Raw genomic sequence first — 27,660 nt, 5'->3', positions numbered from 1 at the left:
AGTTTATGTAACGTGCTTTATTCACTTCCAGCTCGTTTTTGAGGATGTTGTTAGGCAATATAATAATGTTTAAATAAGTACCTACTTAATCATAGGTGTCACCTGGGCTAAACGTGATATACCTACCTATTCGTATTTCGAGTTAAAGTAAACAAAAGTTGCCAAGGCGTCAAAGTATAGATAGTATTTATGTAGTAGGACCAAGGTACACACCAATTTATGAAAAATAAATGTTGTCTAAATACGTTATAGCCAACGTTTTACCAATATTAACAAAAATGTCGAAACACTACTCGCTGGCGTTGTCGCGCAACTCGACAGCTTTTCCGTTCCCGGCACTAGTTGTTATTCCCGCCGTCGCCTGTCACGGCGCTCGGTGGCACAATAATAAGAATTGTAATATAAAAGCATTATAATCCAATCACAAGGTAACGCGAGGAGTGACCGCCCGCGAGCCGCATTTACCATTCGGGCCGCGATCAGACCAATCGTAAAATATTTTTGGCTGTTAACAACCGAAGTATATCACCACTTGACAAAGACACACACATCGTTTCATTTACTATTCATTACGACGCATGTACTACAGATTTGTATGACTGGTTTGGATTACTTTGTTGAAGGAAATCCGCCTAATTAGCGAATGTATTTTGCCGTCAATCCGTCACGGTTGTATCTCATGCGTTCATTAATGATCGGCCAATTAATATTATTACTAAAAATAATACTCTGAAAACCAGTTTCGGGACGTTAAGGATTCAGTTGCAAATAAGCTTACATCTATAACTACACCACGAAAGTAGCAAAAGTTGTTGGTTGGCTACTGTACCCACACTTAGGATGATTTGTCATTTAGTTCCTCTTCAATCAAAGGTTAGATAACATCGTGGCGATTAGTTGACTTCTGGACGGAACAACTGAACTAGTCACGCAGGTTCTTCGGCTGTGCAAGTTCTGGGCCAGCATTCTTCTTGACTCATATTTATCATAAAGCTGCTTACGTACTTGTAACCTTTTGATTGTGAAATGTGAAACATAAACGGGGTAGCTAATGTTATTACAAAACCAAAACAGACATCGTTTCAGCTTTAGTAGGCACCTAAAATACTCGGCGTCGATACGACGATCAATAAATTAAAATTAATTCGGCGTGCGAACGCTGAGATCCGATACGCGATACCGACGCCTACATTTATCATTCGCTAACACGTCGGACATTTCACAGGGGACGCTCGCCGCGGGAACGTAATCTTTATTACAACACTATAGAGGTTACGCTGTACCGATGATTGAGCACGTAATGAACTGTCCTCCAACAAAGGATAACACGTCTAAAGACAATGCGTGGAAGGGATAAGATAGCATGCGTGCGGTTGTAAAGGCAGAAGCATACGCACGGCACGCTCGCATCGCGGATGCGGCTGATGTCACGGTTTGCAAATAAACCGCACCAGACTGGACGACGCTGCGGCCTGACCTTGGCGACCAGCAAGAAAGTTCTCACGACTTCAACTCCCCTATCTTTGTCCACAAGCAACGACAAAATGTAACCACCTAAGTCCCGCTTATACATAAACGATAGGGTTACAATTCTGAACTGTAATCAAATTGGTATACTTAGGGGAAGTAATTGCACTTATTACCGGAAGACGTCATGCTGCGTGGCGCATCAAGCGCAGGGCATGCGCACATTAGGGGTATTCTACACATGCCGGTTACGAGGCAATTTTAGCCGAAGGGGCCATTTTCGCCGCTAGCTAAGGAAAGGAGGGCGCTCATTTTAGTTTAACCACGCCTTAATATGTTTGTCAATGTATAAATAAGGGACGGATAAATTAAATTAAAGCATTATTTTGGTGTTCGTTCTACCTATTAGCCTTATATTTAAATTAGTAATGAGAAATTTACTTGTTCGAAACGAATACCGTATTTAGCATTCAGTGTGTCAAAGACATTATAAATTGAGTCAATTAAACCGATTCACTTTAATTGTATAGGTGCTAACAATGGTATACGTAGTTGAATATGCAAAAATGAAAAGATAAATGATTCTCATGTGTCTAACAGAGCAGCTGAATAATAGCTAAAAAGATTCGTCTACTGCAAAAGGGGTGAAAACCGTTACAGAGAGTAAACACCCGTAGTTCGTGAAACAACAGGGCCCAGGGGCCTGCGGCGCGGTGATAAGATCAGGAGTTGCATCTGCCATGGGGGCAGGGTTCGGTTCCCGGTCGTGCTGTGAGAAGCCGCGCGATTGGTTTATGATTTTAGTGAGATTGTCCACTGTGATTAGCAGTACGAGCAGATTACTTTTGCGGAAATAAATAAATAAATCAATACTTGTCAGGACCAGGGAGAACTCGCGCGCGCGATCGATACGGGCATTCACTACTATAATTCACATTATTCATTATAACTCTGAATACCTCCAATTCAGACTTACTTTTACTTGTATAATATCAATATCTACATAGCTACTGATTTTATCATCAAAAAAAATCCAACTCTGTCAACAAGATATGCAATGCGACCAGCTGCTGAATGTATTATATTCATCTTTAATTATTGTTGGTCCCACAAAACCGCACTCGAATCAAAACTAAACAAGCTCTCAAGATAACGAGAACGCGTAAAACTAGCATCCTATTCGAGAGGACCACTTAATGTGGGCCATACGAATTACGTATGCATGCGAGATTTCCCCAGATAACGCATCTGGAATCCTAATTTAATTTCCGTGCCTTATTTGTGTAGTTTTTGTTTTCTATTAGCCTTGGTGAAATGGAGTACGAGTAGGTACAATCCGGCTGTTCAAATGGCGTATCTGGTACAATGACTGAAAGCCCTTAATGAATAAAAAGCACGACCCCGTACCACGGTTTTGTTTTGTAATTTGTGTTTTCGTAGTTTGTAAATATATGAAAGTAAAAGCGTAGTTGTAAATCTATTTTGTTATGTCAATAATTTATAATGGGCCTGTACTGTACCTACAGGTGACTTGACTTACACTAAATAGTTACAATATTTAAATTGATAGTTTTTGTTGCCCAATTTGTTTCCATTTGACTATATTTCAAGAAACATGAAGTTGAAGAGTTAAATTAACTGCAAAAACACGATGTTACATCTTTATTTTATGCTAACTACCCGTCGAAATTACCCTGAGCAACCCTGCGTTTGTCGCACAACTACTGATTTGGATTATTTGGAGCTCCTTGGTACCGGGCAGGTAGGGCATGTGGCGAGATGGCGCGATAACACGAATTATTCATACGCTTATCGTCCGCCATCGCCTGCTATTGTGGCCCTGGCCTAACGCGGGGGTGCGCGGACCCTGTCAAAACGTTGCTGTGCACTCCGCTTAATGCCAAAGATTGATTATATTTTAGTAATTATTGTTTTCTACATGTATTTGTTGTAATGACCGGCAGATTACGTGATTATGCCTGTAGGAATCGTTCGCTTTTGTATTGCACTAATAAATTACAATGTATAATTGGCGCGAGAACAGTGTCTGCCTATGCATTAACATACGAAAATACGAGTAACAGGCTGAAACAATACCCGACTTTTCACCGCGGAGGATCATTTGTGTCATTCATTGAATTTTTTTGTTGTTCAATCGGCTTGTCTAGCTGGATAGCGCGCAATGTACGCCGTACGGGCTCGATAACATCGCTGATAGACGATAATCTCTACTGCGATCGACACCTGGCGATGTGATGCGGGCATGTATGCGAGCCTATTGTCTATGTAAGCACGTGTACACAGGGAGTCTGTCCCTAAATTTCAGTTTAGCTATTTCACTTTGCCTCATGCTGTGAAAATATAACGTGTAACATATTATGATTGAATAAAATGCATACATTTAACATATTGTACCTACACAGTGAGTTAACAGTAAGTAACCCAATAGTTGAGTACCCGCAGCGCACTGCGAGGCAGCGGGGCGGTCGCGGTAGGGAAGGCCCCTAACAAACCCACCAATCGAACCAGCCCAACAGATATCATTACGGCACCCTTCCAAATGTACACACCGGTACATATGTTCGCCTTCACGTTTAAATAATAATTGTCAAATACAATTGAATTAAAAAAGGGGAGGACTGACGCCAACACGAACTGAGCGAATAAAGTGCCGTTACTATTTTTCCGTTTCGCAAACAGAAGCTTTATTTTGTATAGTTTCACGATTTAACCACGTACGCAAACAAATCAACGCGGTGTATAATCAGAACTGAGTACATAATTAATGAAATTTCCAGCTGGCCTACTATTTTAATTGCTCACTGTTGTGACACGGCGCTTTTGAAACATTTCGGAAAAGAGCGGCCTTTGTTCACGGACGCGCCCGGCCGGCTCGCTCGGAATTATACCCATTATTTGTTTATCAAATATGCATTAGACTAGAATATTCATGACCGCTATAACAATATTTTGAGATGAAGATGTCGTGTGAAAGACCAGTTGTTAGACAGAAATGATATTAATTTAGGTAAGCGCGGGCGGGGTAACAAAACGCCTTCAAATTATCCCTCCTAATGACGGCAAGTTTTGATGTTTCGGGCTCGTGTTACGATGCCTGTCCTATCAGTAGATCTCGTCCGCGACGATAATGGTTACTTAAACGCTCGTAAACTCGAAGAGGTTAAGGGAATCAAAGTACGAATGCTAATGTCGTTGAGCGTTTGAATTACGACTTCAGTTCTTCATTCATACTCGCATAATCATAACTTTAGGAATCAGTTTACAAGTGTGGAATAATATTTTTTGTGTACGCAGGTCGAACGCTAAGCGGCGGCAGCGGGCAGGTGTGTCGGCCGCACTTCCACACGCCGCTGCACCCATGGCTGGAGTCAAAGGCGCTCAGCAGTGGCGCGTGGGGCGGCAGCTTTCAGCAGGAGGCTGCGCCCGCCGACAAGCCCCTATCCCCCGCGCAACACCATCATCCGCACCCCCTGTTCTCGTTTCCACCGACGCCGCCGAAGGACTCCACGCCGGACTCTGTGGCCGCGGCGGCGTTAGGCCAGCAAGACTATCAAGCCGCCGTAGCCCACGCGACGGCCATGAGCGTCGCCTTCATGCAGCAACAGCAAGAGCTGCCGCTGTGTGGGGACGTCAAGCCCATGATGGGCGCGCCGCCGTCCAAACAACGCGAAGGTGCGCAGCCGGAGTCGTGTCCCCAGGAGTCGAGTCAGCCCTCCGGGGAGTACAACACCCAGTACAACGCCGCCGGCGGCGACTACTACAACTACCAGGGCAAGGGGTATAGTGGGGCGCAACAGCAGAACAAACCGCGGCCGAACAAGACGCGAACTAGCGCCGGTGAGTCCGCAGGGACTACTCGCTCGCCTTGCACCGCCTCGCCTCGCTGGGACGCACGCGATACTCACACCATCATACAACGCTTACCCGATCACACTATCGAATTAATATACAGTTAGCAATAACTGTCTAGACTTAAAAGGTTATGAATTGGAGACACGGAACTGCTCTCTTTATCAAACTACCAGAGAGCTTTCACTTATGAGTACTAAATTCACAGTCGTTATAATCAAATAGCCTGTGAGGCGTTTCAAGACTCGTTAATCGGAAGCCTTTACAAAATGGCTGCCACGATAGTACTCGCGTAATTAGAATCTCAGCTTCATCTATTCGACAATGTCGATTTATTAATTAGATAAGCACTTGGAGATTAATATTTCGTTATTTCAAAATGTCATTGTGCGGTAATAATTATTGGAAGTGGTCGATGTGGTCGGATAAGCGGGGTATCCTGCACCGGGCGCCGGGTTGTGGCGCCACACGTTTGTGTTCAGTACACGGGCTTGGGATAACTAACTGGTCTGACGCTTACCCTAACACTAACACACGGTGGAGGTCACTAACATACGAATATGATCATTAGCATTCACATAATTAAGCAAGGAATCTCGATTGGCAAGTTTGATGTTTAATGAAATCATCTTGGTAGGTCCGTGCATTGCATAGGTGGATATTTTCTGATGCGTGCACAAAGTTGATTAGGAGCGGAATACGCTAGAGCTGCAGTTACGTCTGTAGCTGGAAGCTGGATGTTCCCATGCCTAGTTAAGTCGGTCGCCGTTGGCGTCCACACGTAGGGCTGGCGCGCGGGCGCACAATAATCATTGTTACGTTTAGCATGTGAACCCACGCGGGCTCTTTTGATGTTGACCAAACAAACCAACTGTTTCCCATTACTTAATTGCAACTTACTATTGTCTACGCAATTAAACAAATGCTCTAAGTAGATTTCTATTAACTCTCAAGACCGTTTTAGAAATTAGAGTTTAATTGCGAAATTAATTCACGTCACTTTCGTTCGTTTGAAGAATAGACTTCGTAGACATAGTTGTTCGGTAGTGGTGCTATTTATTGTTTTTTTTTAAATGCTGCAATGTTTCGAGACTCGGATAGGAAAGGATTAGGTTTTCGAGATTATTTATTAGACTAAAGTAGTTGCATAACTATAACAAATGCAGCTTGGAGTAAGAAATTATGTTTTTTACGAATTACATCTCGTGTGATTTGTGAACTAGTAAAAATGAATGTATAATTAGTAGAATATATCGTTTACTCGTAAGGCTCATTTATAGAGATATTGTTCGTCATGACCTTTACGTTAATGCGTGTATTGTTGCGCCGGTTATTGTGATGCAAACTTTTCGCAATGCTACCCGCTACGGTGCGTATTATAACGAAAAATTACTCAACAGTAAATTGTGTTAACACCACATAATGCGACTGCTTTATTTCATACATTTTTAAAATTGTAATTATAGCCTCTCACACTTGTTAAGCTTTGACAATGGACGGGAACCAAAAATGGCCGTCCTTTATTGTCTCACATCGGGGTAATGAATGTGCAACATGCGGCCATTGAATAGCGAGCCTTTTCAATTGTGGGTTCAATATTTAGTGGATTTTCTAATGGATTAACGTTAGCATGGAATCTCACGCGCGCGATTTAAGATCTCCGCTGCACTAGTTAGAGATGGTTTCCCATAAGATTATAAGACAGCAGGAGAGCGAATGAAAACGGCGCGCTAATTAAAAAGCATTACACGGAAGAACTATTCAGACAATCTACCTACTAGTCAAAAGTGAATATCACTTCATAAATTTTCCGTATAATGCTGTATTATGGTAATCGTAACATGGAATAACGAATTAAAGTTGCCTACGCAAATGTTTCAGGCTCCGCTGTAATTGAAGGTGACTGCAATGCATTATTCTATATATCAATTTGTCTGCGAGGCAAATGGTAAGATTCCGCCATAGACTATCCAATTAATTACAGTAGTTTGGTATCCAATTTATACAGTGTTTACGCGTCGTTACTCGGTTTTTGTCCGGTTCAGCGTGTTCTCGCTAATTGTTGTAAAAAACTTAATGCCATACGCTACCATACCTACTAGTTACTACCCAAGTAGGCCCGTTTAGCATTTTGTATTACCACATTCATTTTATTCGCACTTGCGGAACGTCAGAAAATTCTTCAGAGGTTTATCGCCGCACACGTTCCGAGAATGTGGAAATATCAGCCTATAAATTATCTTTTTTGTATACTAATCTCCCTAAATATCATTTTAATGCATTATAAAATATGCGCTCTTTTGAACAGAAGTTTACAATGAATTTATTTGCATAAGTTTTAGCGACAATAAAATTCTTCATTGTCGCCGATTTAAAAGCAAATGGTAGCATGTAAATCCGCGGGAGGTAAGTGCGGCTCGAGTCTCGGGCCGATATGCTAGCGGTTCCTCGGTGGAAGCTATATGATAATGTGCAGAGGCCGGATGTAGCCCATTCCATTGTTGCCGATCGCTTGACCTCGGACCAGCGCTCCTATCAAACACCGTTTCCAGAATTAAAGCTCTTCATAGTCTTCATTCAATCGCCATCATCTACAACAGTTCGATTATCAGCACTTAAAGTTGATGCAGAATGCAGTATCGATGGCACAGCTGCCGTATTGTCTGCACTCACAAAAACTGTAGTTAATTGATCTGAACGATACCTTGTTACTTAAGTACTACTTGATTGTTTCTTGTAACCGACTGTTAATTACCGACATTGTGTGATACGGAATATATACGGTAAAAACTGTTAGTAGGTAACGTTCATGGTGAGGCATGCTTAATACCCGCCATGCAAATAATCTTAAATGGCATTTATTATTGTCTCGTGTTTAAAATCGGATCGCAAAATCACGCCCAGATTTCGGATAAAACATAACAATTAATGGTGTACGGTAAATCGTGACTAAAAACTGCCCAAATAGTTGTTCGTACAAAGGAATGTCATGGAAAGGGCATTTAAAACAAATGGGCAACCGCCGCGTACCAACATCTCGACCACAACCCAACCGTTCCACTCCATACTTTCTAAAACTCCATTCATTCAAATGGCATTTAAATTAAACAATTCAACAATTTAATAATCAGCTCTTAAATAATACTATGCAGTGGCTGGTCAATGTTCATTCCTTCCTTCGATTTCGTACCTTAATGTTAGGGGTTAGAGTATACTTTTCACAGTCAGCTGTTATCAGAGTCTTACCTACGACATTTAACCGGGCTTCCTATGGCCGACGATGACATCCTAACATACATGCCGATAGATACGTTTCTTTCTGGCTACGACTGTCATAGTCATAGTACCTAATACATCTACAACTGTATATATAGGTACATACAACTAATGTAAACCAAATAGACAGTGGCAGCCAGAAAGAAACATTTATTGGCATGTAGAGTCGGAGCAAGAAAGTCTGCAGCGGATTTGATAGCCCACGCAGTGCAAGTGTCATTTATACGTCATAATTTCATAGAAGTTTGACGTTTAAAATAACACTTGCACTGCGTGGGCTATCAAATCCGCTGCAGACTTTTCTTGGTCTGACTATAATAAGTATGCTAGGATAGAAAAAGTAACGGCTATCAAATCCGAAGGATAAAAAAAGAGAAAATAATGAATTTTTTGCATATCGGAAAAATTACAGTATGTAGTGTAGTTACCTACATATTATGTTTTGTAATATCTAGTAATGCATAAAATGGGGTTTGTTTATCAAATGATCATCAATAGGTTATTACACCCAGTGTTGGCCGAAAGTTAATGCGAATTGAAAATGTTGGCCATTGACCATTATAAATTGAACCTTAAACCGTAACGGACGATTACAGATTACGGTTCAATTTATAATGGTTAATGGCCAGCATTTTCAATTTGGATTAACTTTCGGCCAACACTGATTACACCTTACCTATATCTAATTCTTTGTGTTCCCACAATAATTATAATACGAAATTTGCATTAGGAGTTACAAATCTAAATTCCGTACTCAGAAGCACGATTTCCCCGAAACGACTTCAGATTTTCAAAAAGATTATTTAATTTTAGCAAGGGGATCCCGGGATACACCCCTCAACGCAGGTTATGTCGTTGCGACGACGCCGTTGCATGTGCTTGCGCAACCAATTAGCGTCGCCGTACGTGCGCGAGCGCCACGGCCCGCCGCGCCGCTGGAATGAAGTCCCGACTCCACTATAATATGTTATTATTTGGCATCCATTCTTTCGTGTGCTGCTAACACTTCATATAATAACTATTTGATGTTTTTATTTACAATAATGTTTGTGCAAGAAGACTTTAATGGAATTAATACGCTATGGACACACAAGAACTCGAGTTCCTTGGCATTTTTCTTATTTGTTAAAAACTTAGTTTTAACAAATAGTGTCAACCCACATTAATTACGCAATAAGATGTCAACTCAAAAAAATGACGCTTAAAGTTGACATTTTATTGCAAAATGAATGTGGGTTGACACATTTTTACTAAACACCATCCTTATGTCACCTAGTGATTTTTTTTATAAAATTTAATGTCGAGTAAACGTACTTAAAACTAGAAAAAACCGGACAGTTTTAATGCGTTGTATTTTAGCACAGAAGGTAGGTAACACTGTGTTGTTAATCATTTTACCAAACAACTAAAACATTAATAACTCTACGTAGTCGCAATGCAACGTACCTACAAGCCACTAATGAATATTTTTGTAACACACACACCGAAAACGTGCACGTAGTACCTACTGCGTCCGTCACGCTCCGCCGATGCGGGTTGTGGGTTACAATTGCATTTTTGAAATTTGCATTTTATTTAAGCCTCGGAACTTTAGTGATTAATTCAATTATAATGAGGACAATAGGGTTTTGAATACAATTCTGACAATCGGGTTTACAAATGCTTTTGATGTAGGTGCCAAAGCCGAGCTAAAATAATGAGTTAATTAGAAGCACTTCCGAAATGCTTAAATTTCCTATGATATCTAGTTATTACCGTAAAATGGGGTGAGTAGGGTCAAAACTGAAATTCAAACCTCGATAACATTTTATTTTTACATATGAAAACTGAATGGTGTATATAATAAGTGTTCCGGACGTTTGTATTTTAGTTTTTATTTTATTTTGGGTAGTTCCATTTCATAACTTTGACGATAAAGAGGAAAACCCACCTCACCCCGTAGTGCCTCGTATTTGGGGTGAGAGGGGTTTTCATACAAAGGTGATTTTGGAAGATTGTTGGATCGATTTTTTTTTATGCGTATTACTATAGCTCCATTTTAAATTGGAATACATTATTTTTATAGCAGTAGCCTTAAAATCCCTTCTCACCCCCCTCTCAAACCTTCTCTCATAACCCACCTCTCCCCGCGAAACCTACTCACCCCGTTTTTACGGTATTTCATTTAGTAAACGATTTATTTCCGTTTTGTTCAGCCACTAAAGCCACGATAATATATAGAGCATCTACTTATAAATACGCTATTCAAAACGTGGAAAATGTCTTATGGTTTCGGCATCGTTATTTATCCTCCAGTTTCTCTCAAGTGTGCAAAACTGAACGTTAATGAGACATCGAGAGGCGAAATAGCTCTGTTCAGTGTATGGAAAACATTTGTGAAAACCTTAGCCATGCGAAATTGAGCCTCTCGGCCTGATTCGAACATTAAGATACGTCAAAAATTTGCGAATTTTTTATCGTTTTTGTTTGAAGAACCGCCACATTTGCCACTGGAATATCTGATCCATATCGTATCTTTAGCAAAATTTTGATCGCGGTAAGTAATAGACTCGTTTATCAATCTCTGCAGCAGTACCTATTACCAAAGACATATATAACTTCGTATAAGACGAATAAAGTCTAAGGAAAAAACGTGCCTCGGAATTCAAGTAAAAGTCATTCTCGAGTAGATGCCGCACACACCTTTAGCCTATCCTCGGCTAGATGGCGTGACGACACCGTTTCATATTTAACAATTTTAACACATAGATATCAGTGAATGAACATGGATCAAAATGATATAAAAATAATAAAATCATTTATCCATATATATACATTTTTTGATAACTTTATACGTTTTCATTTTGAGTTTTAGTCGTGTGTCGATAGATGGCAGTAAATTTACAGTGACTACAAAATTTATAATGACAGGACCCCTCTATACCATCTATTCTTTTTGCTATTACTAACAGATTTATTCGGAAGTGGTGGCGCCGAATGTCTAGTTAAATATTGACAGATTAATACAATACTCGCATTAGCTCTGATTCGACCAGCACATATGTATTCTGTCGTTTGGCAGTCGGCGCTGGTCGGCAGCAGTCGGGTTATTACCGCGGGTTCAGAAGGCCTACCGCGAAGCAAGTTCGACGTGTTGCCTCCCTGTCACACTTTACACGTGTGACAGAGAGGCAACACGTCGAACGTGGCTCGCGGTAGGCCCTCAGTGCAGCGCTGCGCTCGTCACACGTAATTATCTCCGGACCGTAATAACGAATGCAAATACGAGAGCGTCCGGCCGCGGCGCATGGAACGTGAAAAATGGCTTTATTCCTACAGTCCGAGACAGACAACTGGAAAACACTACAATAGCGAACGTTTGAACATACAAATTATAGGTAAGTATACATAGATCAGCTAAAAGTCTTAATTCATAAAATTCTTGTTCGTCCTCCTATTCAATCACTGCGTTGCTAAATTTACTCGTACCTTGGTCTTATTGTCACATGTAGAAATTAACAGCCACGACAAGTTCTGGCTGATGTGGAGCATGTGACCTGACCAGGAGGACTGATCAGGTCAATAAGAAGATCAGCAAGTTATATGAGGGCCATAGGTACCATCTGTCATGAGTTGATGGGATTAAACCATAATCAAACTAATCCTATCATTTCAAAGAACGACTACAGAGTCCCGCGTAAACCAGCATAAACACATGTAACCAATGAGATCAATTTACAAGACCCGTTTATGAATAGATTTTCCTATATAGTCTACCAGCTCGACGTGTTTTACGAACACTTGAACGAGATATCCCTCGTTCTCATTTGCATGCACGAAGACACATGCAAATTTCAATTATCGTTCTTATAATAATAGACCAATACCGTAAGAAAAACTACAGGATTTCCAGCCACGTTAATGCTTAATGAAAGGAGAGGCCTCGCGCGAGATCATTGGCTTCCATTAAAATTTCCTATTTGCATACAGGCATGTAATTAAGGCCTAATAACAGCCTCTGTGGCGCAACAAAGAATAAGTTTTGAGCAATAATGTAATGGTTTGTATGCAAAATAGCCTCACCGTTACGTGTTGATGGGCCGATGCGCCAAGAGCGCGTCACGGTACACGGGAGCGAATTAGTCCTTCATTTAAATTACATTACCCTACTATGTACACGTCGTGGCTATAAAACTAGTCTAGTTTTTGTGCTGTCTCATTGAGGAGTAACGGCGGCGCCGCCGGGTACGCATCGATAGTTTTTCCTCCATCCCCCGGAGTCGCCGGGTCAACATCACTCGAGGCCGCTCTCGTAAACCGCTGCGTGGTTTTCGGTGTTTTCCCCACGCCGGAGGGCGTGTGAAAACATTGTACCGAAGTACGCTCGTCTGGAGACTCTTGAAAAATAAAAACCGCCCACTCTGCTACGTAAATATGGCAGATGAAAATCTTTTATCGCGGTCACGTAGCGCGGCCGCGTCACGACCGCCGTCACTCCCCGCAATAAAGAGAATGAACCGCATTCTAATTTTGAACAAACACTGGAGATTTCGCTTAAACTATTTTTCTACCAGATATAGGGTTGGCGCGTTTATTCGCATCAGGTCAACGAAAGGTCAATTATTCTTTTTTACCAAAAATCAAGTTACAATGGCTTTTGTTGCCGGAAGGCAGTTCAATTATCGTGTAAATAAAATAAAGACGTAACTTTTACAATGCGAACGAATCGAAAAACGGTTATCGTGACGATTGAACTGATCGGACCAGTCTGGACAATTAAATCGGATGGTAATTAATCAGAAATACTGCTCTCTTTAATAATACGTGTAATGTCGAGGCAAGAGGGCAGGCGGCTGTAAATCTCTCGCGCCCGCGGCCGCCGACTTTCACAAACGGCCATAGTTTTACCAAATAGAGACGTTACTATTCAACTAAATCAGTCTCAAAGCGAGAAACACTAACATCAAACTTCTCGTTCCGTGTAATATCCTGTTATTTTTTCCTAATAATCGTTATTGGTGTTTATTTATTACAATCTTCGGAACAAATTACAGGCTTTATCGACACAAATAACAAAAAAATAAAGGGTTAGTCCAAAAAGTGAGTCGTCGGTTCGATCGCAATAAGTTTTCGATAAGGTCCGGGCGATTTAATTGCCGGTTGTGATCTGGTTTTACATAAAAAAGATGAATGGCTGCTCTGCCTAAAGCTCGTAAAACATTCTCGGTTCGTTTAACTTATTTTTTCTATCGTATTCGGTCACTTTCACCTTCTCGTTGCGCGTCCTTACGAATATTAATTATGCAGAGGATCGTTGTCTGTCCCGACGTGAATAATCAGATCTAGATACATAATGTTATTATAGAGATACCGATATACGATCTGCCGATACAATCTGTAGGGCAATAAACTTGTATCATTGAATCTATTACCGTCTGTTAGTAAACATACGAATGTGACTCTGTTGATTTGGATATCTACGCGCAATGGGCGGTCAGATTACATTTTGTGCGCATTTCATCGCATATTATTATTAAATAGGTACGTACCTTCGGGACGTGAGAGTAACGAGATGAGATTCTTAATTAGATTGCAGTAAATCATCGATCGAGTAATCGAGTTTAGAGAAAGATTGTGGGCGGGCGCGTGCATCCCATATTGTGAACACATCCTCTCGCTAACCATGTAAATATGGTACCCACATTTGCTCGTTTTGGTGGTATTCGTTCTAAAGTCATAAAAGAAAACTGGTTGCACAATCTCCACGGAGGGTGACTCATCCTGGGGGTTAAATGTAAATATTTCATGCATGATTTAAATAGTAAGTGGGCATGAGTCATTTTTGATCCGTAGTATTTTGCGAATCCATGCTTCAGTAGGTATCTGTGCTGTGAAGACAATCGGTTTCATATACGTATGAGCTTATTTCATCATAGGTAGATTAGCAACAAATGGATAAGATGTTATGCTTCAGTATAATATAATTTTAGACGTGTTCGTACACAGATTGCGAAAATCAGCATGTACATACATTACCTTATAGCTCTGGTTCCGCTCTGGTTCCCACTAGACGCTCTCGAACATTTTTGTAACATCATTTATTTTTATAGCGATTAGCTTTTGTTATTGCCGTTTCCAAAATGCTAATTATTTTATGGGCAGGTAATTGTTTACTTGTATTCCTTTTTTCATTTCATATCGGTTAGCCATTCTAGGATCAGTTTCCACTTACCTTTGGCCTGAGCCTTGCTAAAATAAAATAATTTCAAGGTAAAGCTAGGTAGGTAATAGTTTAAACATAGTCACGTGTGTGCGAAAACTAAAAATATTCAGCATTTGAAGGGCGCTCCGCTCGCTGCGCGCTAAGTGTAACTTTCTCTTGTTTTCCTTGCGTGTAAAAAATCTTGATTGAATTTTTCCTCCGGCATGACGGTACGCTTTCCCTGGTTAATTGAATATATTACTTACTTTTCGTTGTAAATTGCAATTACTTTTATTGTCTAAGAGGTAAATTAATGCTAGCGTAGTATTTGTTTCTAGCGTAATACGTGTCTGCATGCTTTGTTAGTGAAATTTGATTGGTAATGTTTCTGAATGTGTTTTTTTCTCTCATCTCCCAGCCTGCCAGGAGACAGGTAAATCTCTCACATAACACTAACATACTGAATTACGTTTGATTATTTTTATTTGCACTTTTATTGCTTATACCCTTTGTCCCTCATGTGAATCTACTATGGTTTCCTAATGGTGTTGATTTTTGTTTTGCTTGTGTGGTTTTTTTAATTATTTATAATATGTATATGATAGCATATAATAAGGTTAAATGTGATAATACATAAGTTTTTTTACTATAATTATTTTAAAGCAACAAAGTAAGTTATAACGTAATTTAAATATTTGCAAAAATATGCTCTAAATAGTCACTACTGTTTATTATACACCCTCTAGTTTATTATTCTCTCACCCTTAACGAAGCACAAATTGCAGGCTTGCCAAAAATACACTCGCTCGTGGAAGGAATCAAGATTCCGGAATTCGAACATTATTATGACATATCGCAGAAACCCGCCCATTTGTGCTCGTGTACTTTTGGCAACGCTTTCTCAAATGTAGTAATTTTCCTGAATTTCCGTTACGTGTGTTATTGTAGTTAATGCTATGTGTTGTATGGCAGAGGGTCGGGAGTGCGTCAACTGCGGTGCGACGAGCACGCCGCTGTGGCGGCGCGACGGCACCGGCCACTACCTCTGCAACGCGTGCGGCCTCTACTACAAGATGAACGGACAGAACAGACCCCTCATCAAGCCCAAGCGAAGATTGGTGAGTGTAAGAATCCGACCAATTTGTGTACTCGCCCTAACCAACCGAGCCTTAGGAATTCGACCCGCCGATTTCTACACGCAGATATGAACACCCATCATTAACTATTCATAAATCCTGTAATCAAATTACGATTTGACTGCGACCTTACAAATTGAATGAAGTGTCGAGGATTTGCATTTCTATTAGGAACTCTAGCTGTATCAGACGAGCATCTCAGAAACTGCGTTTATCTTCGTACAATCGCTTATGTACAAGAAGGCGGTTCGAGCCGGCGGAATGGGTGATGTTTACTGTTACGGGACGCCAATAAAAAGGCGGGGCATGCACGCAGGCACGACAACGCATTAAACGCCACAAATTGGGCTCGTAAGAAGTTTAGCGTTTCGACGAAATCCACCGAGGTTCGTCGCTCGCCTAGCTCCATGACCGCCATAAATCTTGCGGTTAGACTTCTAATCTGAGGTCGACGCATAAAGCCGAAACAATGAGACATTCGGCCGGCGGGCCGGCACGTCAGCCGCGCGGCTAACGACTGGCCCGTGCGCACAATTGTACAATTTACCTTAATACCCGCATCGCGGACATTAACTAGCGGAATGGCCGCTGCACGTTACATCATCCCCGTCATTCAAGCGGACCGACTCCCTCTGCTCCGACTCCCAACGACAATTTCAAACATTATTTTGGCAATCTTGTACAAACTCGTCATGGTTCTTTAAATTACACCGCTTTGAACAAGGAATAACCAACCACGTTTTGCGTTTTAATTTACATTCGACTATAAAATATGAATTAAAAAACGGTTCTTATTCGGTTGGACGGTTGAGTCACGGCTACCCGGATGTCGGTGCGGGTATTTAAACTCAGTGTACTGTAGAGAGGTACCGTTGAAGGCTTGGAAGAGATTGAATTCTCACTTTTATTTTCGTTGTGGGAATTGCGAGACAATGTGCGTCCCGGCGAGATGCAGTGCAAAAGCTAATCCTGAAGCATTCTCGCGCGCGTTACTGAGCCCCTGCATGACTTCTTAAAGACGGCTTGATTCAATACTACCACAAAAATACTTTGTTTCACAAGGTACTATGTATGTAATTGAATAAAATATACTACTAGTAAAACCCATAAACCTATAAACCTATGTATAAACCTATGTCCTCTTTTTGTATTATCTGCCTATGTCTGTTTTTTTCCCCAATAAAGAAAATAAAATAAAATAGTACCTACCTACATTCGAAACGTAGATATGAACTGATACTAATTCTCTTTATGATAAAATTATTGTGGCTAGTACCTAACTTATAAGGTTGACCTTCACTAATTACGATAAAACTGCATTTAAAAACGTAAAAGATATCTAGCAGTATCGTTGCGTCAGTCAACACACGCTGACGAGAATTAATTAAAAGCCCAAAACTAGTACACGGCAATTAGCGGCTGCCATTATGCGGTGACCTTGTCCACACACCTAATTGGATAATGCAGCCAACTTAGAACAACAGAATCTACCCAATCTCATCTATTATGGTTACTCCAATTTTCATGCACTTGGCTCAATTGTAAACGTTCCCACATTTCGACAATACAGATGGTTACGCGACACTTACATGCTTGTTGGGTAATTATTTGTTGCACCTAATAAAATAATTATAATCTAATAAGATTAAGTCCGCGTTAATTTGATTTATAATATTTATGAGGTTCACGAGTAATTAGAAGTCGAAAGTAATTTAGTGGACAAGTGACAGGGTCTCATTTGAATATGTTCTGGTGGTTACATGTGAGGTACAAATTAAGTTTGGACATAGAGGACGCTCGCTCTATTTAAATAAATTAATAACTACAAAGTCACGACACTTTGTATAGCGGATGTGTTTGCCAATGAGTAGGTACATTATCGTTAACTCAAGCTCATTAGGAAGTAATTAAATTATTTATTTTGACAACATCAAGTTTGTGGCCAAATGTTCACATTAGGTATATGTCATACACTAATGGACAAATTTGGAGGAACGCACCTACTAATTTTGAAATAAAACTAAATTAAAACTATGCTTCATTTCAATACAATTTTGCGAGTTCTGGGGTTTTTAGGTTATAAATTATATAGAGTTGTAGAGACCTGTCATCCTACCCTACGAGTTGAAAAATACTCTAGGTGCTGTAATTCAGTAATTAAATCTTTTTTTGCGTTCCTCTAAATTTGTCCACGAGTAGGTATAGTTTAGGATACCTACGAAACCAGGCTAAAGAGTATTCTCTCATTTAAATAACCGTACAAATGACATGTATACATGTCACATTAGAACATGTTCGTATTAAGATAATAAGGCGCGATCGCATGTTGATAGCCGTTACCGGTAGCTCTCAGCGGCTAGTGCGAAATCTTCGGCGAGCCACCGGGCAATAAAACGCAGTACCGGGACCATAAAGCGAGGTATGCAATACGAGCTATGTCCTATAATATTTCTCCCGGGAGAAAAAGGAACGCGTGAGAACACTGGGAACACGTCCCAAGTTATATTTGTACAGCGAAAATGCCAGCTTCGCTTGTAGATGGTTGGAGATAGCACTTGCCACGCTACTGGCCCGTTTCGGACTCGACTTTCAACTAGTGTAATATATAATGTTGCGCTCATATTTTAATGACAATGTACTGTTATTGATGTTGTGTTGATTTTAACATACATAATTACTAAATACGTACTTATGACTTAGGCCCTGTTTACACATTGATTAGTGTTAAGTGCGAGTTCATACATTTGCTACTAACGCATGTAACAATAGGGTATTTGACTGTATTTAAAAGAAATTATTTTACATCATGCATGAAATAAAGTACCAGAAGATTAATAGAGAAACGTAACAGCAGTTATTTTTAGACACTATTTCTATTTTAAGACCCGTATAAAACTATAAGGAGTAGGTAATTTGATCGTGACGCACATGCTATTAGTGTTTAATATAAATTCCATAGTAGCAAAAAGTTCGAAAAAAGAAACTGATTTGACTAGTAGTCAAATACCCCATTGTATGAACTCGCACTAATCACTAATCTAAGTGTAAACAGGGCCATGCACGTTAGTGGCCTTATCAGTATGTAATGTTGCTCGTTCAAATTTTAGGAACTCGGGAGGTTGGAAATAAATCTCAATATTTAAAATACTACGCATGGCGAGGCGGTCATGGAACTTTCCTATTTGGCATGCAGAGCCCCAACTAGTGCCAAATAAACTATCACAATAAGAATTCTCTAGCCTTAAACGTTGACGCAAGTCGGTCCCACACTGTCTGCCTGATTTATAATCGTTATGATGTCATTATTCATTGCTGAGAATTTTACTGTCAAATTTATTTTATGGGCGGAAACTTTCGATGTTTACATGACCAGTGTTAGCTACTGGTCTGTTGTCGATTATAATGATCATGTCTAGATTATTTGCAATTATAATTTCAGAACGTTTCTTACTTAAGCCGTTATTCAGTATTTTTTTAGTCATAATTTGTTTAAGGTTTCTAAATTACTGGCCGGATTTAAAACAAAAGAGTTCAGTGAGTAATTAAATAAATTTTGAATTTGGAACATGGTATTTATTTTAAATTTGGGAACCGTATTCGGTTGAGCGTGTTGTCTCGGTGGCCGGGACAAGACTCGCCGGCCATCGATCACCGCGCGCCGTCGAATAAATTCTGTTCGTAGGTATGGTCCAAGTCATAGACTCCACTCTACATTGTGTTAATAATGTTCTATTGAGGATATTTGTATATTTAAAAGATCATCTAGGTAGGCGTTGAGAATTTCGTTAGCATGTTAAGTAAACATTATCCGCTCATTAATTAAGTCGGTTATAATGAAGTCCCACTTGAAAAATGCTCTATTTGAGGAATACCTTTATGAAAAACTTTATGAAAATGACATAGGCCTTTTCTATATGTATTTGTATAGGTACTTATTACCTTAATATCCTGTAATTTTCTCATTAAATTAACTTCATGCACCTACCTATTGGCCATGAAAAGGAAACAAAATCGGTGACACTGAGGACACTTAATTTATTCCATTCTGCGTCTTTTGGCCGAACAACACAAACGTGTGAAGATATTATAACTGTGGCCCTAGTGACAAAGGGTACAAGTCTCGCGCAGCTTTGGTCTTAAAGGACATAAGTGTTACGTGGATCTTACGCCCTTTTACAACTGCGCTGCCCGAGACTTGTACCCTTATTCACTAGGGCCACAGTATTCTTATATCAATATCACCGAGTAATTTATTGAATGAATATCGGTGGCTATTATGGCCCACACGAAAAGGCACAGGGACATTATAGGGCTCTTATTAGCACAGAGTGCTAAGTGTCTCATATCATGTCAGTTGACTTAGCGGGGCGGTTCGAACGCACGTTTTGCGGTCACTGCTGTTATGGATTATGACCAGTTTGATGTGTTGATTTCGTGTAGTTTCTACTATGATCGATATTAGTAAATAATGTTGTTCTTATTCATTAATACGTCACGATTGTGAAGGAATTAATCGTGACGGAAAATATCGAATACCTACATATGAAGGGGCAATCCGTTTGCTAAACTGACATGACAAAAAAGATTAGTTACAAAATAAAATAATTCTAAATGATGATGGGTATGTCGTTTGTTTTTGTTTTTAGAATTATGACGTTGGTTTTTTTCCCTTGGCATGGCCACCCCGCACAGTGAGTGACACGCGGCTAGCTCCACGGGGTGCACTCGCATTTTTACCATTCTCGCACTTGCTTACCTGCCTGTGCCCGGTGCAATGCCGTGCTGCTGTCCGACTTTAGTTTGAGAACATTTTCGGCAAGATATTCCTTGGTCTAAACAAGTTTAGTCGTAGTCCGTGAAACAGTGGGTAAAAACACAGGTCTTAACGAAGAAAATGTCTTTTGGGTACGCGAGAAAAGCGAATTTTACTTCAGATTCATACTGACAATGAGTAAAATCCAAATATATACCTAAGTGATTGTTTATTTAGTATCATTATTTAAATTTTATCTATTGCAAAGCTGTGGGTGGGGTATTTTTCTGGAGCCACTCGAGCCTCTTTTATAGCATTTCCATAAACACCGACCCTTTTTTCATCCCACGGCCAGGCCAAAAGAAAAAAAAGGCTTTTGTCAACGCCTTGATTGATACGGTAACCTTCCCTTGTTTTAGCAATAACCCGAAGTCTTTAGTTTATTTTTTTTCACCCTCGTCTCGTACGTTTTTATTTGCCACGTCGAACAGGTTTGACATATCACTAAATTTTGTAAGAAAAATTACAATTCTCAGCATTTTTATACCAGTGGCCGGGTAGCGAGAGGTGTTATAAATTTAAAATGTTTTTTTTTCTGAGTCATCGTATAGAGAATTGAATGTTTTGTGTTGGTGTTTTTATAGTTCGGTGGTCTACCTGCCTAGGCGCCACGGTGACATTTACGGGAGGATATTGGGACAGTATTAATGTTCATATTAATAACAAGGAAACAGGCAACCAGGGACTTCATAAATTCTAATGATGGAGTGCAAAGAACTTGTTTTATTTACTTGTTAAAATATGGCTTGATGTTTCTTTATGTTCTTGGAACTACATTCGACTGCACTAGTGACCGTTTTTTGTCTGTTAGATTGCATCTATTGATATTGATAGTTAATTTATTGATGTAGAGTGTTACCTTAGCAACAGGTCATTGAATTATTAGATTGGATCAAGTGGATTATGTTTTTGGATGCGAAGCGAAGTGCGCAATAAAGCGTAAAGCTAAAGTGTATCTTTTGGTACACATTAACTTTACGCACTACTTACTAATGTATCTACTAGTGACTTACCTACGTATTTCTATATTTACGTAACCATAACAATACTTTCAGTAGGTATTTAATTACATTGGCCAAGAGATTTAATTACATTGACCAAATGGGTTTAGAAGCAGTCGTGCGAGAACCTACTTGTTAAAATATTTACCAGCGGAGGTAAAATAGTTATTACATTAAATCGCCTTGTAATACTTAAGCCCAAGAAAACAACAAAAAATTGAACGGCGTTCGAAATCACCTTTATTAGCTTACCTAATCACCGTGTGATACTCGAATAGTTAATAGAATAGTGTAGGGCGGTAATCGAATCAGCTATCGATCGAGAGCGCTCGATTTCACGCGCCGAGGAGAATCGATTGCGATGCGTGCTCGAGAGCAAGGGCTTAGCTATACACCGTCAAATTGGTATGTCAACTGTCTAAAGTGACGTTCGATGGTTTCAAGTGTAAGTAACACACACTATTTTGCAGAACACGTAACGTTTATTATGAGTTTTAGGCAGGTAGGTACAGTACAAGGTATGTAGGTCGATTCAGTCGGTTGGCACTAACTATTTAGTACCACCTTAGTTAGGATCGCGGGTTGTATTGGTTTGAATCGAATGAAAGTTATAAATGCGAATTAACTTCACATTAGGGAGAACATCCATAACATAATTGCAGCCTTCTCATAAATTAAAATCGCTTGCAGCAAAGAGGGCGCAAAAAGTCATTGAATAACAAATTATGCAAGCATATGTTACCGATATCAAATATTGAAGCTAGCTGATTAAATATGCTTATGATACGGTTGGCATTGTGGCGTCATTAGTCAGAGAGACAGCACCCGACAATTTGAGCGCGCCGCGTTGCCCGAACGCCTCTGTAATTGCTGGTTGCCACCTCGCACAGCTCCTTTTATTTATTTGTATTTATAAAGCATTCGAGTCCTAATTATATTGGCGGTGAGTACCGTGATTCGTGTAATGCTTTTCGGTGCAGTTGGTAGCGATGACGGGTTAATGACAGTCCGAGCTTCCTGCTATGTTAATTGTGAGGAAGTGGATAGACGCGGGCGCATCGCATTATTTATTAGATCGACTTTTGGTCGTGTTGCTTGCGCCACTCGGTAGCGACCACTTATCGCACTGTCAGTCGGATTCTCGAGCTCAGCCCGGATTATAACGTAATACGGTAGTGCTCGTCTCAAACGTTCGGGTTGCTTAATGCTTTTAATTGCTAAGTTTGGTTCGAGCTTAAAAAGGGCAAAAAATCCGCGGTCGATTGCTCTGTCAGTTTTAAAAATGCTTTTAATTTGGACTGAGGATCGAGTCGACGGCATTTTATTCGTTCGATCAAAACATTTTACCTAACATGGTTCTTATTTCAGTTAGAAAACCATTCTCAAATTAACCTTGTATGTACTCACGAACATTCTTGTGGAGCTTAAAATGTATCCCTTAAACCCTTGAATGTGTTAAACCTAAAAAAATATCAAGCTTAATCTAATACATTGTAAGAGCTCCACATCTTTCTAGTCCGTTAATAACTTCACCATAACACGCAGACATAAAATATAGAAGTGTTGATTGTACACGAGCTTAAATCGAGAGCGGGCTGCAGCGTGCAATTTGAGGCTCTAAATCAGGGAGGACGTCTCGGCTACCGATAAATAACCCGCCGCTGCGTGCGAGGCGATTAGTTAACAAGAGCTCATTGCAAGAAGCTCAACCACTGGCTAAGTTTTGCAAAAACTGGTTGATAAGGAAGAAAATTTTGCTATCCTCTGTGTAAAACCTCACTTCTTTGAGCCTTAAAGAGATATAAACTATCGAATTTTGGTTACGATCTTATAACAAAACTGAACTATACAAACTGAGTATAAGGTATCCTTTGTTTTGGGTGTCTTCTATTCACGGCACCCAAAGTCACCTTATAGTATAGCTTGCGTATGATGACGATGATGATCCTTCCGGCCGATTTCGACCAAGGCGACCACTTCGACTCCTAATTAGCTCGGCGCTCGTGCGTATAGCTTTGGCTCAATATGAAGTGTCAGAGTAAAACGCAAGCGTACATTAAAAGCGTGTGTTCTACTATAAACTAAATTGGCAAGATTGCCAGACTTTAATTCCCCCGTGCGCTCTCCAACGGTACTCGGTAACGTGGGCAAGTTAGCAGCATTTTGTCAGCGTGTGTTATCGCCCACGCGAGCCGGCCCGGCCACTTCCGCGTCCGCGCTCCGCTAAATCTAACAGCTACTTGCACCCCAGTTGGGTTCGTTTCCTATTGACGTCTAACTAGAATTGAATGTACATGGGATGCAACTGCATTTGCTTACTATTTAAAAGGTAAATCAAATCCTTGTAATTTTTTTTAAATCGATCAAGAATGGAGTCTCTATTTTGTCACGATTTTGTTGTTGAATTAGAGTGCTCGTACGTCGAACGAGTACTAAGTACTTAGTATTCGTTCCAGTTTTCCTAATACTTTGTATTGTAAGACTTAATAAGGCAACTAGTGATCTAAAAAAGAAAACGGCACCACAATCAATCAGTTATAAAGCCAAACTAACACAGCAGTTAATCGTATCAATAACACTTCCATCGGATTAAGCTTGTTATACGCGTGAGAACACCCAAAAGAAAAGGTATAACAGAATGCTCGGTCAATCTGGGTAAACGTCCAAAGTTTGTCCTGCACAATTGACACGCAGGTCGCTGCATACATACATATGTATGCGACGCGATCGCATCCGATCAATGCGTAATTGACATCCGATTATACCCGCAGAATCGCACGAATCTCAAGATCACGCGCCGGGCGATAGCCTTATCCCCACGATCCACCTGAACCGTAATGAGCTTCCGATTAACATAACACTCATCTAAATATGCAAACGCCTATGTTAACCCCTTTGTTATTGCTAAACTACCTTCACGATTTGTTTATGGTATTTATTGAGATATTAACATTAGTATAGTGTTAGATTAAATTGATGGCCAACAAAAACAGTCAGCGTTAAAGTGTCTAACACCATACTATGTTCTCTAGAAGATGAACGGCTATGTATAGAGTGATCACATTGTACGATCGTGTTAAAGACCGGTTGGGCCGCCGTAACGAGCGTTTCGTATACAATAGACCTCTTAGCGTCATGTGGACGGACGTCAATCGCGGTAGACGTGGACGTCGCCCTGCCGGTGTGCGACGGCCCTTATTGTGCTCTAACACTAACTATGTACATATAATATCTTAGATTGCTCTAGCTAGAACCAATCTTATCGATTTTAAATCAATAACAATATATGCTGCTGTTATTAATGTCAGGCCTATGTAGGATGCACTGAACTGTAGTAGGTGCATAAGTAACAATTGAAAGAAGTTCTATAAACAGCGGCCATCGAATGGAAACTTTAAATATATCATTCTCCAAGTGTAGGCGGTTTGTACCAAATTAGTTTCGATGGAACTACCTAAACAGCACAGCAGCGCAATAAATTAATGTCCAGTTCTATTAAACTTCCATCGAGCGATAAACGATTATAAAAGCAATCATATACGAGACTCGGTTACATCAACTATGATAACAAAAAACAGGGCGAGTCAGTTCGATTCGTATGAAAATAAAACATATCCAGGGGACTGACGTGCGTCCGCCGTCACTTAGCCGCGCTGGAATGATGTGACAGGCCTTGCCGAAACGAATTCCTTTTTATATTTTAAAAATTAAAAATAGAACAAAAAATAACCAACTTTCTGTATCTGTTCCATTGTGTTCACGTTTTGGAAAAATTTAAATGACCGAATGCTGGCCGCTTTTTTGGGAATCGGAATCTCGAATTCGGCGTTTAAATACATACAGTTTCGCGGTTTAGCGCCATGTTTTTTCCATTTTCTGCACATTTCGGCGCGCCGAATGCGACGCGACGGCAGATTTTGTGCGATTAAAGCCCGGGAGGTCGATAGGAGTAAGTTGTTAATGTTAACAATCTAAATCTTTCGTAAAACACCTTCAACTGGACTGCGAGCTTTTTGACGGCCGTGCGAAGTATAAAGCCAATTGTTTGGACATTACCTCCTTGCTAGCCGGTTTCAACTGCGAACTGTTATCCTTTAAATCGTCGACTTACTTTGTATTTATGAAATAGTATTACGTTTTTACTGTATCGGTTTCATATTGATCATACGGTTTTTTTGCGGTGGTCGGCATTTGAGAAGCCGAAGGGAATCGATTGAAGATATTTAGAGCGGCAATATGAATGTATTTATTCAGGGCTCAGGGCGGCCTCCGCCTAACAATGCTACGCTTGTCTCTGCCGCCACTTCGTGCAGGGCTGCCACCGCTGTATTACTATATGACATATAAAATACATTTCTTATGTAGTTTCAAGTACACAATTCCTGAGTCAAATTCGCAAATCACGTTAGAATTCCATTTCACTGAATTGTGGTTCTATTCTAAATGTATTTTTGTCTTAAAGCAATATTAAAGAGTTTTTACTGACTGTTGTTTATTTTTGAGATGATTTCAATCATAACTTGTTAAAAATATATGTGGATTTGTGACAACCCTACGGGCTACTGCCGTGAATCAGGGCTGACACCGCGGCCCGGTGGTCCGCGCGTCACAGCACGCGCGTGCGCTGCGCCCGTTCGCATGTATTTCAGCCCTGCCAATTTACATACTATGAGTCTCTAAAAACAATGCCACAGCAAACGTATTTACTTGAAGATTTTCTCAAAACATACAATATTACATGTGAAATTATGATAGTAATATCCAATATTAAATTGTACCCAGGACCGAAAAAAGTAGAATTAATAAACCTGTTAATTTAATAAATAAAAAAAACCCGTTAATGGTTTCTAGTCTCTATAGCAACGTGGAAAATCAAATTAAATGAAAATAAAAATTAAATGAGGTCCATATTAGTTCAGGTACTTGGGACATAGGTATAGCTTTTTCCTAACTCTAATTATCCGCAACATATTATCTACAATAAAGGTTCCCGATTGGATACGTATTGCATTTTATTGAATTTGTTAAGAGCATAATACGTCTCGCTGTACGGCAAAGGAGCGTTTTGCTCGTTTTGCGCGGTTTGCCATTGTGTTTACCGCTTTAACCATTGTTCGGGGGCCAAATAAATTGGGACGACGTTCTACACGGTGACAGGTATATTCGACTCGTCGATTTTGGCCGATAATTAATCCTTATTGTTAAATGAGGGCCCACCCTTGTTTGCCAACGTACCGGCCGTCTTTTAGTAATTGCTAATTAAGTAATTACCAGTGTATTTTTTTGTAATTAAACAAGGTACTAGATGATGTCATTAAATACGTGTAGTCCGATCGTGAGTAAATAACAATAAGTCAATCATAATTATGTTTTAATTAATTCAGATGTATTCTGCGGTTCACACGGTCTTCTATAGTTGCTACGGACAGACCGGACTGGCTATACATATGCATGCAAATAACACGACACCCCGTCTATTAAGCTCAACATAGAACGTATGAAAGTAATTAGTGAATTAAATGAAAGCTAATGAATTTGCTCATTAATTGAAACGAGGCAGTTATTTGTCGGACACACGTCGCAAAAACTGTTAAAATGCAGTGAAATAGTGCAAAAAAGGTATTGGCTTTTCATGTTGAATGTCATTTCACGGTCACTTAGGGCTGGCAGAGGTTGCCTGTAATTAATTAGCTGGTTGTATCGCTCCTCCTCTTATATATTAACGTTTTTGCCCAGAACTTACGCCGGGTAAGTAAAATTGTAGGTATTTATTTAATTTATGGACTTGTTAAGTTAAATCTAAATTCCTTTTAGATTGGTGTTAAAATGATTTTAAGTTGTTTGTAAATTCATTTGTTTTTAGACACTGTTTACTTTATGGTTCTTACCGCCTGTACTCGCTCTAATAATTTTTTA

At 40.0% G+C, this 27,660-nt stretch overlaps 1 protein-coding gene across 4 annotated transcripts in view; it reads left to right on the top strand.

Annotated features, from left to right (window-relative positions):
- LOC134793587 (GATA-binding factor C-like) overlaps nucleotides 1–27,660 on the top strand; it is a 108,900-nt gene that overhangs the window by 40,800 nt on the left and 40,440 nt on the right. The window contains exons 3-5 of one of the 4 annotated variants that reach the window (XM_063765209.1): nucleotides 4,783–5,160; nucleotides 15,213–15,227; nucleotides 15,767–15,918. In XM_063765209.1, coding sequence (XP_063621279.1) covers nucleotides 4,783–5,160; nucleotides 15,213–15,227; nucleotides 15,767–15,918 — 545 coding nt within the window. Of the gene's footprint in view, nucleotides 1–4,782; nucleotides 5,326–15,212; nucleotides 15,228–15,766; nucleotides 15,919–27,660 lie in introns of all 4 variants that reach the window. The other 3 variants (XM_063765207.1, XM_063765210.1, XM_063765208.1) reach the window with 3 other exon arrangements.

Source organism: Cydia splendana, chromosome 9 (assembly GCF_910591565.1).
Source record: "Cydia splendana chromosome 9, ilCydSple1.2, whole genome shotgun sequence".
Lineage (NCBI taxonomy): Eukaryota > Metazoa > Arthropoda > Insecta > Lepidoptera > Tortricidae > Cydia > Cydia splendana.
The sequence above is the reverse complement of the archived record's forward strand: the minus strand, read 5'-3'. Positions and strand labels throughout refer to the sequence as shown.